Source organism: Eucalyptus grandis, chromosome 10 (assembly GCF_016545825.1).
Source record: "Eucalyptus grandis isolate ANBG69807.140 chromosome 10, ASM1654582v1, whole genome shotgun sequence".
NCBI classification, from domain to species: Eukaryota; Viridiplantae; Streptophyta; class Magnoliopsida; order Myrtales; family Myrtaceae; genus Eucalyptus; species Eucalyptus grandis.
This window is the reverse complement of record NC_052621.1, coordinates 11750737-11765049: the sequence shown is the minus strand read 5'-3', so window position 1 is coordinate 11765049 and position 14313 is coordinate 11750737. Positions and strand designations below refer to the sequence as shown.

The 14313-nt window shown below is 37.2% G+C and overlaps 1 protein-coding gene across 1 annotated transcript; it reads left to right on the top strand.

The window, feature by feature from the left end:
• Positions 1-11788: 11788 nt before the first annotated feature.
• LOC104421757 (zinc finger protein ZAT5) lies at positions 11789-13491 on the top strand. The gene is made up of 2 exons (XM_010033832.3): positions 11789-13058; positions 13359-13491. Exon 1 carries the CDS (start codon positions 12047-12049, stop codon positions 13052-13054), a length of 1008 nt encoding a protein of 335 aa, XP_010032134.1. The 5' UTR covers positions 11789-12046; the 3' UTR covers positions 13055-13058; positions 13359-13491.
• Positions 13492-14313: the final 822 nt, after the last annotated feature.

Below are 14313 nucleotides of genomic sequence, written 5' to 3'. Positions count from 1 at the left end.
TGTATTGTGGCTGAGATAATGGTGGGGGGAGAGAGAGAGAGATAAATAAATAGAAAAGGTATGTGATCTTCCATGTATTGTGGCTGAGATAATGGTGGAGAGAGAGAGAGAGAGAGAGAGAGAGAGAGAGAGAAGTAGTAGAGGTTTCCATGATGTTGAGCAAGAAAAGATGCTTTGCTTCCCTCAAAATAAGCAGCTTCAACAAATGGCTTTTTCTTTTTCGAGCCGAATTACGTGCCTCCCACCATTCCCATCAGTCTCTTTTCTTCACGCCAAGGACTCGTCATCCGTAGACTTCCTTCCTATTTTGTAATATATATATATGTATGTATGTATGTATCTATCTATGTACGTATAAAATAGAGTAAAGCAACAATTATCGATTTTGCAGACATCATGCTGGGCCCAAGATATGAAGCACAACGTATGTTGCCATGAGATTATGTATATCTGTAACCAAAGCTTTAGAGAAAGTTAGACTTCTTTTCAAATGTTTCTTATGATCCTTTTTCTCTCTTTTTATAATGAATCTGCATTTTTATTAAATTATGTTCTCGTAGTTGACCCCACGTTTGGACGTGTGGGATTCTCGTAGCCATCTTGTCTCCTGTCAAGAAACTAATCGTTCGGTTGGCATGATTCAACTTGCAAATTAGGGCTTCTTTAGTCGCAGACTCCGATTAGAATTACGAAAGCACATAAAGTTATTGACCTGTCATTGGTCCAGATAAGAGAATAGAGCGAACACGATATGCTTGTAGGTGTTTATTCTCTTTATTGGATATTATAATTGTAGTATGTCTCCAGCAACTTCTGATTGGTCAAGTCAAGAATATAGTCATTGGGAAGGGGTTGCAATCCTACTCGCTAGCCAAGCAAATGACTGGTTGATGCAATTGGAAAGAGCTAGGGTTTCCCATTTGCATATACTCATGGTGTCTATGGTTTACTTATCACAATCAGTAAAACTTAACAAGGGAATAATTTTAAAAAACGCCCTTGACTTTTTTTCCCTTCTAGGTATAAAAAAAGGTTAAAGTCGAATAAAAAAAATCAACGTAGAGAATCTATCATTTTTAATAGACCACCTAATAAAACATGAAGTAACTCAAGGAGGCAATGAAAACAACCTAGTATCCAAATGCTTGTCGATTCTGAGATTAGTAAGCCAGTTAGCAGGACAATTTCCAACCCAAAAGTTATGTTGCATTTTGAACTCAAAATGAGAGTTTAATAGTCTTTTGATATCATTAAGCAAAGCGAGGCTAGCATGATCAACCATAAACTCTAGATTAATAAGATTAGCGATGGCTTTTGAGGCAATCTCTCTAAAAATCAAGTTGATTTGTGAAGTTGATTCCCAATCACAATGTCCAAAATTTTACTCATGTAGACAAATAAATTCCAAAGAAAGTGGCAAAACCAATCCGTTTGTTTTTGAATAATCCTTTCGCACATGCAAGTTTTTGATTACTTTGAGAAGCCCTATTAGTATTCAATTTGATCCACCTTGAAGGTGAAAGATCCCAATTGGCCAAAATTGTATAAGTGCGTGATCCACTTAACATCAATTTGTTCACAGATCTTGATGATTTTCTTCATGTGTGACTGAATTACTTGTACCGAATTCAAAGAAAAACAAAATTATCTAGAAAAGGTGACTTGTTTCTCCATTGCCTACCAAAAGTTATGCTCCAATCATAATGAAAATTCTATCACCCTTTACCGTTAGATAAACTCACTGAGAAGAATTCTTCCAAATATTATTGCAGGACAAACTCAAGCCATTTCCTATGAACAATTAGACAATCCCTTAGAACATGCAATGTCGTTTCCAGAAAAGACTCACATCTCTAGCAATATGAGTATCATTCCAAGTTGTGAGGCGTCGTATTCATTGGTCAATAATCGCTTATGATTGACTAGCAAGAGGAAAAATCTAATACATAGACATCCCTTCCACTTCCAAATAATAGACGATGTACTTCTTGATTATCTTTCACATTGATTACCTCACAAATTGAATGAACAAAGAAAGACTCGCTCCCAATACCATCCCACAATGACTACCTTCCCCGAGGAAGAACCTAAGAAATAATGTCACGAGCTGAATTCAAGGAGAGAGAGAGAGAGAGAGAGAGAGAGAGAGAGAGAGAGAGAGAGAGAGAGAGAGAGAGAGAGAGAGAGAGAGAGAGAGAGAGAGAGAGAGAGAGAGAGAGAGAGAGAGAGAGAGAGTTTTGTGTGTGTATGGATGTGTGTCCTTTCGGAAGGGGATGGGCAAAAAATGAAAGAGAGAAAAAAAGAAAGAAAAAAAAAAGGATAAATCTCTACCGTTCAATGGACCTCTCAAGAATGATAGGCTTCCAAGATATAAAATTATCCCATAATTTTATAGGTTCTCAATCCGTAATGTAATAGCAATATAGTTGTATGTAGGGGTTAGAGTCAACGATGGAAGACTGCCCATATTTTTATCTACGCTCCGATAGTTTAATTCAATTCCTTGGTATTAATTTCACGTCCAAATGTCACTTCAACTTATGTAGTAATTCAAGTAACGATCAATTTCAATTTGCGATCTTGATTGAAGTTTATATGTGTTTGAGAATTTCATACCTAGACGCCACAAAGTGTAAATAATGATTGAATTATGTTGAAATAGTTTTTTACCATAAAAGAGGTATCTCTTGGTTAAGAGAATACATGACCCTTGGTTAAAAAAAGACGTGACTTTTGGTTATGAAAAGAGGCGATTCTTCGTCTTAAAAAGGAAATTATTGATAATTATGAAAGGAAATGACTTTTGACATGAAAAGTGGTGATGGTTTGAAATAAGGTTCTTATTCTCAAAAGATGTGTTGATTGTTTGTCTATGAATAGACACCACTTCACACATTATTTATAGCAACCACAACTATTGCAAAACACTTCTTCAGAACTCTTTCTTTTCTCTTTTCATACATACAACGTTAACACATTCAAGAAGAAATTCCAAGAGAGATTCAAGTAATTGCTAAACTCGTTTCTTTGCGGCTTTGGTATACATCTCGGCAACAATAATAGTGGGGACAAATAATACCTTAAGGACAGTGATCATCATCATGCATCAAAGCATCGAGGATCTACTACTACTTCTCCATCTTCTTCAACAATCAAATTTCCTAACAATCTTAAGGTACTATTGTCATGGAGATGGAGACATCAGCTGCATCAAGTGCTCACAATCCTGACAGATTGCGAATCTATCCTTATGATGGGACTAATTTCATTTGTTGGAAGGACAACGTGATTCTTTTTCTACCCGAATTATGTATTTTCCACATCCTTGACCCCAACTTGCCCGTTATCCCTAATCCAAAGGATGATGACTCTCATGAAATCAAAGCTGCAAGGAAAAGGCGCGAGGATGATGAAAGGCGGTGCGGAGGAAGGATTCTCAATGCTCTGTCGAATCATCTATATGAAACTTTCTGATCTTGCACAAATCCTAGAGACATTTAGAATGCTTTGGAGACCAAATACAATACCGAAAAATAAGGTACTAATAGATTTGCAGTTGTGAAATATTTTAAATTTACCATGGTTAATGGAAATTCTGTCTCTAAGCAAGTGGAGGAACTACAAATATATGTTGCCAAACTCAAAGACCTTATGATTGAAGTTTCTAAACCTCTTTAAGTTGTTCAATTATTTCAAAATTGCCTTCAACTTGGAATTGATTATCGAAAGAAACTTCCTCATACGACCAAGAACCTAACCGTAGATAATTTGATAACGCAATTCGAATTAAGGAAGATTCTCGGGAACGTGAGGCTAATTATGTGAAAGAAGTTGCAAATAAGGTGCATTTTGTTGAGAATGACAACATGAGTAGAGCCAAATAAAGTAAGAAAGGAAACAAGAGAAAGTTCATTGACTCCAACAACATCAATAAGCTTGGCAATAATAGCAACTTCAAGAAGGACAAGTCTTGCTTTTACTATGGTAAAAAAGGCCATTATAGGAAGGAGTGTCGCTATCGGAAGAAGCAAAAGGTTAACATGACAGCAAATATTGTAGAGCAAAACATCAACAAGTAAGTTTTTATGGTCTCTTAATTGCAAATTGGGATAGTGACTGAATTAAACATGGGAACTATGAATGATTCAAAGGATTGGTGGTTTGACTTTGGTGAAACTGTGCATGTCTGCAATGATAAAAAGCAATTCACATCTTATACACCAATGGAGAAGGAACAACAAGTGTTGATGGAAAATCATAATATTGCAGTTGTTCTAGGGACAAGCATAGTTGAATTGCAATTCACTTTTGGAAAGAAATTGACTTTAATAAATGTGTTGTATATTCCTGATATTCGTAAGAATCTTGTATAAGCAAATTTGTTGTGCAAGAATAGAATTAAGGCTGTGTTAGAGGCTGATAAGCTCATCCTGTCAAAGTATGAGATGTTTGTTGGGAAGGGGTACTCTTGTAATGGAATGTTCGAGTTAAGTATTAAGAATACTATTTCTATTTATATGCTCAAGTCATCTTTCTTGTGACATAATAGATTATCACATGTTGGATATAGTACTTTGAAATTTATGAATAAAATTGGTATGATATCATGTAATAATTCAGGTAAGAAGGATTGTAAAATATGTTTACAAACTAAGATAGCTAAAAAATCATTCTCAAAGGTGCAAAGATATACTAAAGTACTTAAACCGGTGCATTAAACTTGTGCATTTTGATATTTGTGAATTAAATGGTGTACTAACTAGAGGAGGAAATCGTTATTTTATTATATTTATTGATGATTACTCTAGGTATACTTATGTTTACCTAATGAAATCAAAAGATTAAGCTTTTGATATGTTCAAGATATATTAGGCTGTTGTTGAAAATCAAAGGGATGCAAAAATCAAAATTTTGAGAAGTGATCGCAGAGGAGAATACTTCTCATTAGATTTTTCTGCATTTTGTTAAGAAAATGGTATTGTGCATCAAGCAAGTGCACCTTATACACCACAACAAAATGAATTAGTAGAAAGAAAGAATCGAATTTTGATGGACATGATTAATTCCATGATTTTACAAGCAAAATTGCCAATAAATTTATGGGGAGAAGCACTTCTTACTGCATGTCATATTCACAACAAAATTTCTTCAAGGAAATTTAAGATATCTCCATATAAACTATGGAAAGGAAGGATACTAAATATCTAATACTTTAAAGTATGGGGATGCCCTGCGTACTATAGAATTCATGATCCTAAGTGAACAAAATTAGGACCAATTGCATCAAAAGGCATGCTTGTTAGATATGCTGAAAATTTTAAAGCTTATTGCTTATTAGATGTTGAATCTAATGTTATTGTGGAATCAAGAGACGTTGAATTTCTTGAACACAAGTTTCTTAAAGATTCAAGTGATACCTCAGCATATTCACAAGCAACAATTGGCACGAGCAATTCTTCATCAATTAAAAAAAAAAAAATTTGATTCTTCAAGTGAACTAAGGATAAGTCAAAAAGTGAAGAAAACAAAAGATTTTGATTTCGATTTTATAACTCTCCTGGTAGAAGGAGATACAGAAAATGTTGTGAATAAATTACCCATGTTATTTTACTTGGATTAATGTCCAAGGACGTTTAGTGGGGCAATGGCATCTAGATATGTATCATTTTGGAAAGAAGCATTGATGATGAAATGGATTCAATTATTGCTAAAAATACATGGATGTCAGTTGACTTGCCCCATGGATCAAATCCAATCAGATGCAAATGGATATTTAGAAGAAAGTATAACCCTAATGGTACGCTACAAACCTTTAAAGCAAGGTTAGTAACAAAGGGTTACGAGTAGAGAAAATGAATTGACTACTTGGATACATATGCACCGGTTGCTCGAATTACATCCATTAAAGTTTTATTGACTCTGGCATCAATTTATAAATTACATGTGCATCAAATGGATGTTAAAATAGCTTTTCTAAATGGTAAATTAAAAGATGATGTGTATATGGAGCAACCTGAAGGTTTTGTTCTATTTGGAAATGAGAATAAGGTTTGTAAGTTAAACAAATCAGAATATGGTTTGAAGCAAGCACCGAAACAATGGCATGAAGAATTTGATTCAATAGTTTTATCATATGGATTTAAGCATAACAATGCTGATAAATGCATTTACTCAAAATTTACCAAAGAGTAAGGAGTTATAATCTGTTTATATGTAGAAAACTAGAAAGTATCTATCTTCTTAGTTTAAAATGAAAGAGTTGGGAGAAGTGAATACAATTTTAGGTATGAAAGTGATCGAACATAGTGGGGTTATGCTTTAAGTCAATGCCACTATGTTGAGAAAATCATTCAGAAATACCAATATTTGGGAATTAAAGAGTAAAACGTACCATATGATGTATCAATTAAATTGATGGAAAATACTAGGCAACCTTTAGCACAATTAGAATATGCTAGTGCAATTGGAAGTCTAATGTACGCTATGCATTGCACTAGACTAGATATAGCTTTTATTGTGTGTAAATTGTCCAGATTTACTAGTAATCTTAGTACTATGCATTAGAATGCTATAAGTAGAATTCTTGGTTATTTAAAGAAAACAATGCATTATGGTCTATTTTATGAAAGACGACTAACAATACTAGAAGGATATTCAGATGCTAGTTGGATAATTAGCATAATTGATAACAAGTCAACATCTAGATGGGTTTTTCAAACTTGCAAATGGTGCGGTCTCTTGGGTATCAAAGAAGCAAACTGAAAGCACTAGTATTACCATCTAGAGGGGGGGGGTGAATAGGGGTAAACACAAATTTGGAAAATAAAAGCAATAAAAGTTATTTTCTCAAACAAGGTCTGATTAGCACTAGATTTCTGAGTTCAATTCAAACTCAAATAAGATATTTTGGAATTTATCAGAACACAGAAAAATATCATAACAACCAAATTAAAGAAGTTAAGGGAAGAGAAAATTGAACACATAATTTATAGTGGCTCGGCTTAGATCAAGCCTACGTTCACTCTCCCACACTGACAGCCTTTTGGCTAGATTTCACTAAGGAATCAAAAGAGAATTACAACGATTTGAGTACGATCACTCAATGAAGAGTTTCTTTCTCTTTCACTAAGTCACTCCTTTGTGTTTTTCTCTCTTTGAGTGCAGTTGTAAGCGCAATCGATGAAGAACAAGTGATTTGGTAATTTCAGACTTTGGAATTTTAATTCCAATGATCTTGGTTGTCCATACAATCAGAATCTAAGTTTCCATAAGTAGATGCTTCCCAAAAAAGAACTTGTCTTTGAAATTGATTTCATCAATCCATGATTGATTTCATCAACATAATTAGAAAATGTAAGTGAGATTATCTGCCAGAAAGCCAAATATGTCTTGATCAAACTGAATCATAGTTGGAAAATCAATAAACCTGAGTCTGATTATGTCTTCATTCTAGACTTGGGTTAAGTCTATATCTTCATCAGAGTGAGAAAGACTTCTGATGTAAAAAGACTTTGACATCATTCCACAGAAGTTTAATATTCCTCATAATAAAAATAAGATAAGGAAAGTTTTGTTATCTTCAAAACCAAATAGGAGTTTTCTCAACACAAACATGTATAGCCCTTTCAACAATGGAATATGAATTTATATCACTATTAGCGGTTGGTAAAGAGCTAAATGGCTGCAAAATTTGCTACTGGATATAGAGTTGTGGCCACAACCAATGGTAGCCATATTGTGATAGTGAGGCTACTATGTTTACGGCATACAATAAAATATACAATGGAAAATCTAGACATATTAGTTTGCAACATGAGTATGTTCGACAATTAATTATTGATGGAGTTATTTCAGTAATTTATGTTCGGACAAATGATAATTTGGTTGATCCATTCACCAAGGGACTCTCAAGAGGTTTAATAAGCAATACTGCCAAGGGAATGAGTCTTAGATAATTTGATAATAATCAAACATAGTAGAAATCCAACTTTATAATTTATGATGAAATTATTAAAGTTAAATGGGTAAAAACGAGCTATTGTAACTTGACGGTGATTGAGTATTGGGGCACAAGGTTAGTACTTATGAGAAATTAGGAGGATGAGTGTAGTAAAACACTCTTAATGAAGTTCAAGGTTTTAGCAAGGTAATGCTAAGGTAACAAATTTAGGAACTTCACCTATATGAACATAAGAAGTGGTGCCGCTTCTAACAAAAGTTAAATGAACTTTTGTAAATATTCATAAATGCAGGAGGAGCATAAGACCATAAAAGTGCTTAGGCATAGGAAATTTCTTACCGAATGTGTATAAATTCATATGTGTGATAATTTGATTAACAAGTGGATCATGTTCAAAGTTTCATGTACCACGGATTTCGTTAATGGAATTATTTACACTAATTGAAGGTTCAAATCTTAATAGATACCTTCTTGTATGTATGAATTTATGTAACTAAGTGTAGATAACAAACCAAGTAGGGGATTGTTGAAATAGTTTATTATCATAAAATATGTGTTTCTTGGTTAAAAGAATACATGACTTTTGGTCAAAACAATACGTGACTCTTGGTTATGAAAAGAGGCGACTTTTCGTCCTGAAAATGAAGTTATTGATAGTTATGAAAGGGAGTGACTATTGACATAAAAAGTGGTGATGGTTGAGGATAATGTGCTTATTCCTAAAAGATGTGTTGATTATTTATCTATAAATAAACACCACTTCACACATTATTATTATTATTATTATTATTATTATTATTATTATTATTATTATTATTATTATTATTATTATTATTATTATTATTATTATTATTATTTATGACCCAAGAAAACCCGTACGTCGACGGTTGGCGGGCAAACCCTGGGGCCCACGAAAGAACCCACCACCCCCGTGAAGCGGGTAAGTCCACTTGCGACATGCTGAGGATTCAAATTCCTCTCTTTCGTGAGGGGGAGAAAGCCCGAAGCCAACAGCGCCACTCAGTGAGGTGGTATAAACACCACTTCACACATTATTTATAGTAGTCATAACTGTTAAAAACACTTCTTCTTCAGAACTCTCTCTTTTCTCTTTTCATACACACAAAACATTAACACATTCAAGGAGAAATTTCAAGAGAGATTCGAGTAATTGCTGAATTTGTTTCTTTGCGACTTTAGTGTATGTCCTAGAGGTATATTTGTTCTAAACTCGACAGAAACAATAGTGGGGACAAATAATACCTTAAAAATAGTGATCGTCATCAAGCATCAAAGCATCAAGGATCTTTTACTACTTCTCCATCTTCTTCAACAATCAAATTTCCTAGCAAATTGTAAATTGAGGGTTAATATATATATATATATATATATATATTTAAATACTTGAGGAGCATGAGCACATAGAGTTGATTATTTAGAGGATCATGGAACACTCTGTAAGCCTTATGAATTGGTTAAGCTCAGATGTTTGGCCTGTTAAGGTAGCCCTAACTCATAACAGTGTTTCCATGCAATTAATGAAATTTGAATAAGTAATTTCCAACACTTGAGTTGGAGATCTCCTAACATCGTAATCAACTGCAGTAACCTTAAGATGTTCAAATTAAAAATGTACATTTAATCATCATTGAAATCTTTAATTGAAAAACTTAAATCTTTTTTCAGTCTTTTCAAAAGTGGTGGTTTAAGAGGCTTAGTCCATTGGAACATGATGGGCACGAGGGGCCTCGGCCATTATCCTTCCACCGTTGGAGCAGGAGGTTTTTGTTGCTCTGTAAAGCTAGTCTCACACGGACCTCCCGACTCTAGGACCCATGCAACCCATCCCCTTGCTTGACCTGTATGGATCAATTTGGCTTGGAACGGGTAGGCCAATGCGGAGCCACAGCTGGATCAGCACATCGGAATTGAGCCCATGTCCCACCATAGTAGTGCCCCCACTCGGGTCACAAGCCCACGCAACCGAGCTTGGCATACTTTCATGATGTAATCCTACAACTAATATATGGGATATTAGCGTACATAGAAACAGAAATCTTGTAATTTCACTCGACTATCTATTTATGTATTTGCATGTTTGGAAAACTAGGAAGAAACTCTATGAAGTATCTTATTGGTAACATTTCAAATAATTCTCTCTTCAACCTCTCAACATGCGACGTTCTTGCCAAAGAAAAACCTTCAACACGAAATGGCCAGAGTTTCCTTTGATTTGATTTTATATATTTTTTAATTTTTCTCCAGCAATTATCTACCCCATGATGTTGTCATGCAAAGGGAAAAGTTTTTTTTTTTTTTTTGGGGGGGGTGGCGCTGGCGCTAGAATAAGAAGAAAAAATATATTCCGAAAAGACTTGGGGAAAGTTAATGGAAAGCATGGCACCAACACAAATCGGAGGGGGAGTGAAGAAAAGAAAAGGCATTAGAAAAGGAGTGGAGGGAGGTGCACCGCAGATTCCGTGCTTCCAGGCTTGCACTCCAATCATTCATTCCCCTCTCTCTCACACAATCGTTGAGGCAAAGTCATGCCCTTTCCCCTCTCTCTCTCTCTCTCTCTCTAAAAATATTCATTGTAGATCCATTTCATTACTTACATTAATTGCACAGTCATAATTAATCATAACACAGAAAGAATGTACGGTTCATACTTTCGTATTAAATAAACTTTTGCTTTTCTTTCTACCCAAAAAAAAGAGCCGCTAATCTCAAAGCCCTCATCGTCCTACCGGTATTCGCTTGTCAAAATGTGAAATTTCAGGCTTGCTTTTGATATGGAACGAATGACCTTTTCATCAATTTAATCTTTTAGAGAGTGTGTGATTGCTTTGGCATGTGAGAGAAGGCTAACAGTTAGAAGCCCCATCGTTGCTGGGACATATTTTTTAGTGCAGTCTCTCTCTATTTCTTGTTTTTTGGTGCATTTTCTTTTAAGGATGTTGGGTGATGAAGACGTGTGAGCAACTGTGGACAGCAACATGAAGATGGCCAACGCGTTACATTGTTACAACAGTCACGAGGGAACACAGACACAGACACAGACACTCTCTCTCTCTTTCTCTTCTGTCCAAAGAGGGAAGATAGGCTTAGCTTGGCTTTCTAGAACAACATTGACAATTCATATAGATCGGTAATGACACTCATGACATATTCCTTACACAGCTAAGACTCCACTAGATCATTGGCTCACGGTAAGTCGCAACAACAGAAAATAACAAAAAACGAAATTTGACCACCTGCAGAGACGCAAAGGCCCAGATGAATTCGGCAGGAGAATTGACGAACCGCTTAACGAGGGGGACAATGTCAATGAGTTGGTGGCGGGTAGTCTCTCTCTCTCTCTCTCTCTCTCTCCCTCTATCTGTTGAGAGGGTGTCCTGAGTGCTAGGGCTAAATTTAGGACAGCTGAAGTGAAATTAAGGATAGTTGCTGAGGTTAGTGGTTGTGATGAGGTGGTGGTGGTGGTGGAGAGTGTTGGGTGGATGGTGCATCTGGAGTCTATCCAAATTGAGGAAAAGGGGACAAGAAGGGGAGAGAGCATGCTTATACCGTGGAATGAAGGGAGCTCGCACAGGCACCAAAAGCCCAGCACCCCCGCCCCCGGCCCCCCAAAAAAAAAAAAAAAAAAAAAAAAAAAAAAGACTGGTGGGAGTCGTTTCTGCATCTGCCTCAAGTGCGTTGGCAAAGTGTGAGAAAGAGAGTGTGAAACGGACTTTACGTTCCCAGCTCCTCCCCCTCCCAACTATTTTTACTCTCTCTCTCTCTCTCATTTGGCATATTTTCAGTTACACCAGTCTCTCCATTTCCTCTCTCTCTCTCTCTCTCTCTCTATATTAATCATTATTAAACTGGTCTATATATAACTTGGGAAGAGTTGGGAAATCAAGAAAGATTGGCAGACACTAACGAGTGTGTGTTCCATCCATTGAGGGTTTGTCTTTTTTTACTCCTTCTCAAAGCCTCCTCCATCGCCTTCCAATTCCTCCCCCTCAATATTTATATTCCCACCACACTCCCCCTTACCCTCTCATCTCCATCTCCCTCCCTCCTTCCCTCCCTCTCTCAACCATGGAAGCCGCCGCCACCGCCGCTGAGGAAGCCTTCTCGGGGCCCAGGGACTACGCCGGACGCATTGCCAAGCGCAAGCGGACGAAGAGGCAGAGGGTGCAGTCCCCGTACCGTTTCGGGATCGCCAGTTCGCCAAGCGACAACGATGATAGCAGCCGCGACCACATCGTTGTCAACAACAACAGCCATGCCATCGTCGGCGCCAACAATCACAATTTCTCTCCAGCATCCTCAACCGAAGTTGAAGGGATGAGCACCTTGGAGGAGGAGGAAGACATGGCCAATTGCCTAATCCTCCTGGCCCAGGGCCATTCTAAATTGCCCCAAAAGCAAGCAATATTGGAGCAAGATGTTGCAGACCTCAAATTCAATAGCAAGAGGTACTTGGAAGCATCCACAGGCGGAGGGAACAAGATTGGGTATTATGTGTATGAGTGCAAGACTTGTAGCCGAACTTTCCCTTCCTTCCAAGCTCTAGGAGGCCACCGCGCGAGCCACAAGAAGCCTAACAAGGCCACGGCCGAAGACAAGAAGCCTCAACATCAATTCGGGACGTCGTCATCAGAGGAAGAGGAGTCAGCACAATTTAAGCGCCACAATGTCACGTCGTCAGCTCTCTCTCTTCAATTGAGCGGTCAGAACGTGTTATTCGGGAGCAGCTTCAGTAATAAGCACCCGAAGGTCCATGAGTGCTCAATTTGTGGGGCCGAGTTCGCGTCAGGCCAAGCCCTAGGCGGTCACATGAGGCGGCACCGAACTCCAGCAGGGACGAACATGGGGTTGTCCCTAAATCCGATGACCTCTGAGTCCGAGGAATCACCGGCGAGGGCTAGGAACAACGCCGTGTCCTTGGATTTGGATCTCAATCTACCAGCCCCCGACGAAGATGACCACAATGATCATAGGTTTCCCTTGAGCTCGAAGAAACAAAAGCAACAACAAGAACAGCAAGAAAACCGATCGAGGCTCGTGTTTTCGGTCCCAGCTCTGGTGGATTGTCGCTACTAAGAAGGTTCGAGAATCCATCTTTCCTTTTCCTCCGATCTTATGAATTCTTTTCGGACTTTCTGCATTGAAAATCGAAACTGGAAATTCAATGCGATCTTTGCAGTTTCTTCTGGAAAATTACAGATTCTTTTGATTCTTTTCCTTTCTGGGTACAGTGATATACTGATTATTTCAAGTTTATATGAAGAATAATTCTTCTTTTTCGTGAAAACGATTGGTCCTTCATGATCTGTAAGCTCAGGAATTCATGTCAATTGCATGTAGCTCAAGCAAGTCCTCATGTTCTTCCCTGTTGCTTTTCCAGTGGGACGTCATGGGCAAGGCCTTGTTGTGAGAGAGAGAGAGAGAAAGAGAGAGAGCTTTCTTGTGAATGCAAAAGACTGAAAAAAACAAATCGAAGCCACGACTTTAGGTTCGTGGTGGCGGTGACAAGCGAAGCAACAAGTTTCATTAATTCTCTCTCTCTCTCTCTCTCTCTCACTAAAATATAAAGTTATTATAGAGTCAGTAACGTACTCAACATACGAATCCACGCCCGGTCCGTTTTCTCTGCAGCAAGCAAAAACCTATTGGAATGTTCAATACCCTAGTTTTGGTCCTTTCTCTATCTTTTCCCATGATGATTGCCAGTCTTATACCTTAAGCCGCAAGGGCGAGTAAATTGAATTCTAATCACTCATCATTAACTTAGATTACTCAAGCTACAAGTAGGTTTTATGATAAAGTTAAGATGGAAATTACTATGCCTTAACTGCGAAATCAAGTTACATACGTCTGGTCAAAGTGGCTAAGTTAACTGAACATCAATCTGGTCAAAGTAGCTACATTAATTTAAACCATTAAGCTAGTTATTATATTGTTTGAGTTTGGATACATTAGCATCGCTCATCATCGACCTCCTACACAGCTCATAGCATGCGTTATGAATTACGAGTGGGGGAGGATTGTTTAATTTGGTAATTAAGTCCCGTGATATCCTGAAAGTTGCAACTCATTTTTTTGGCTAAGTGAAAGGATGCTTTGAAGATTTTCCTTCATGCCGAGTGTTTTTTTTTTTTTTTTTTTTTTTTGCCAACCCTTCATGCCAAGTTTAAGTCAACGATTTATTCATAAATTCTATTTCTAGAGGCATTGTTTCGGGAAAAAAATTTCAATTATCATCCTCACTTTTGGTTTCTATACATCGATATGCATCTTCACTTTGGAATATCTTGTTTTTTGTTGTGAGTTTTCAAATAGCATGTCTTGCCCACGATCCT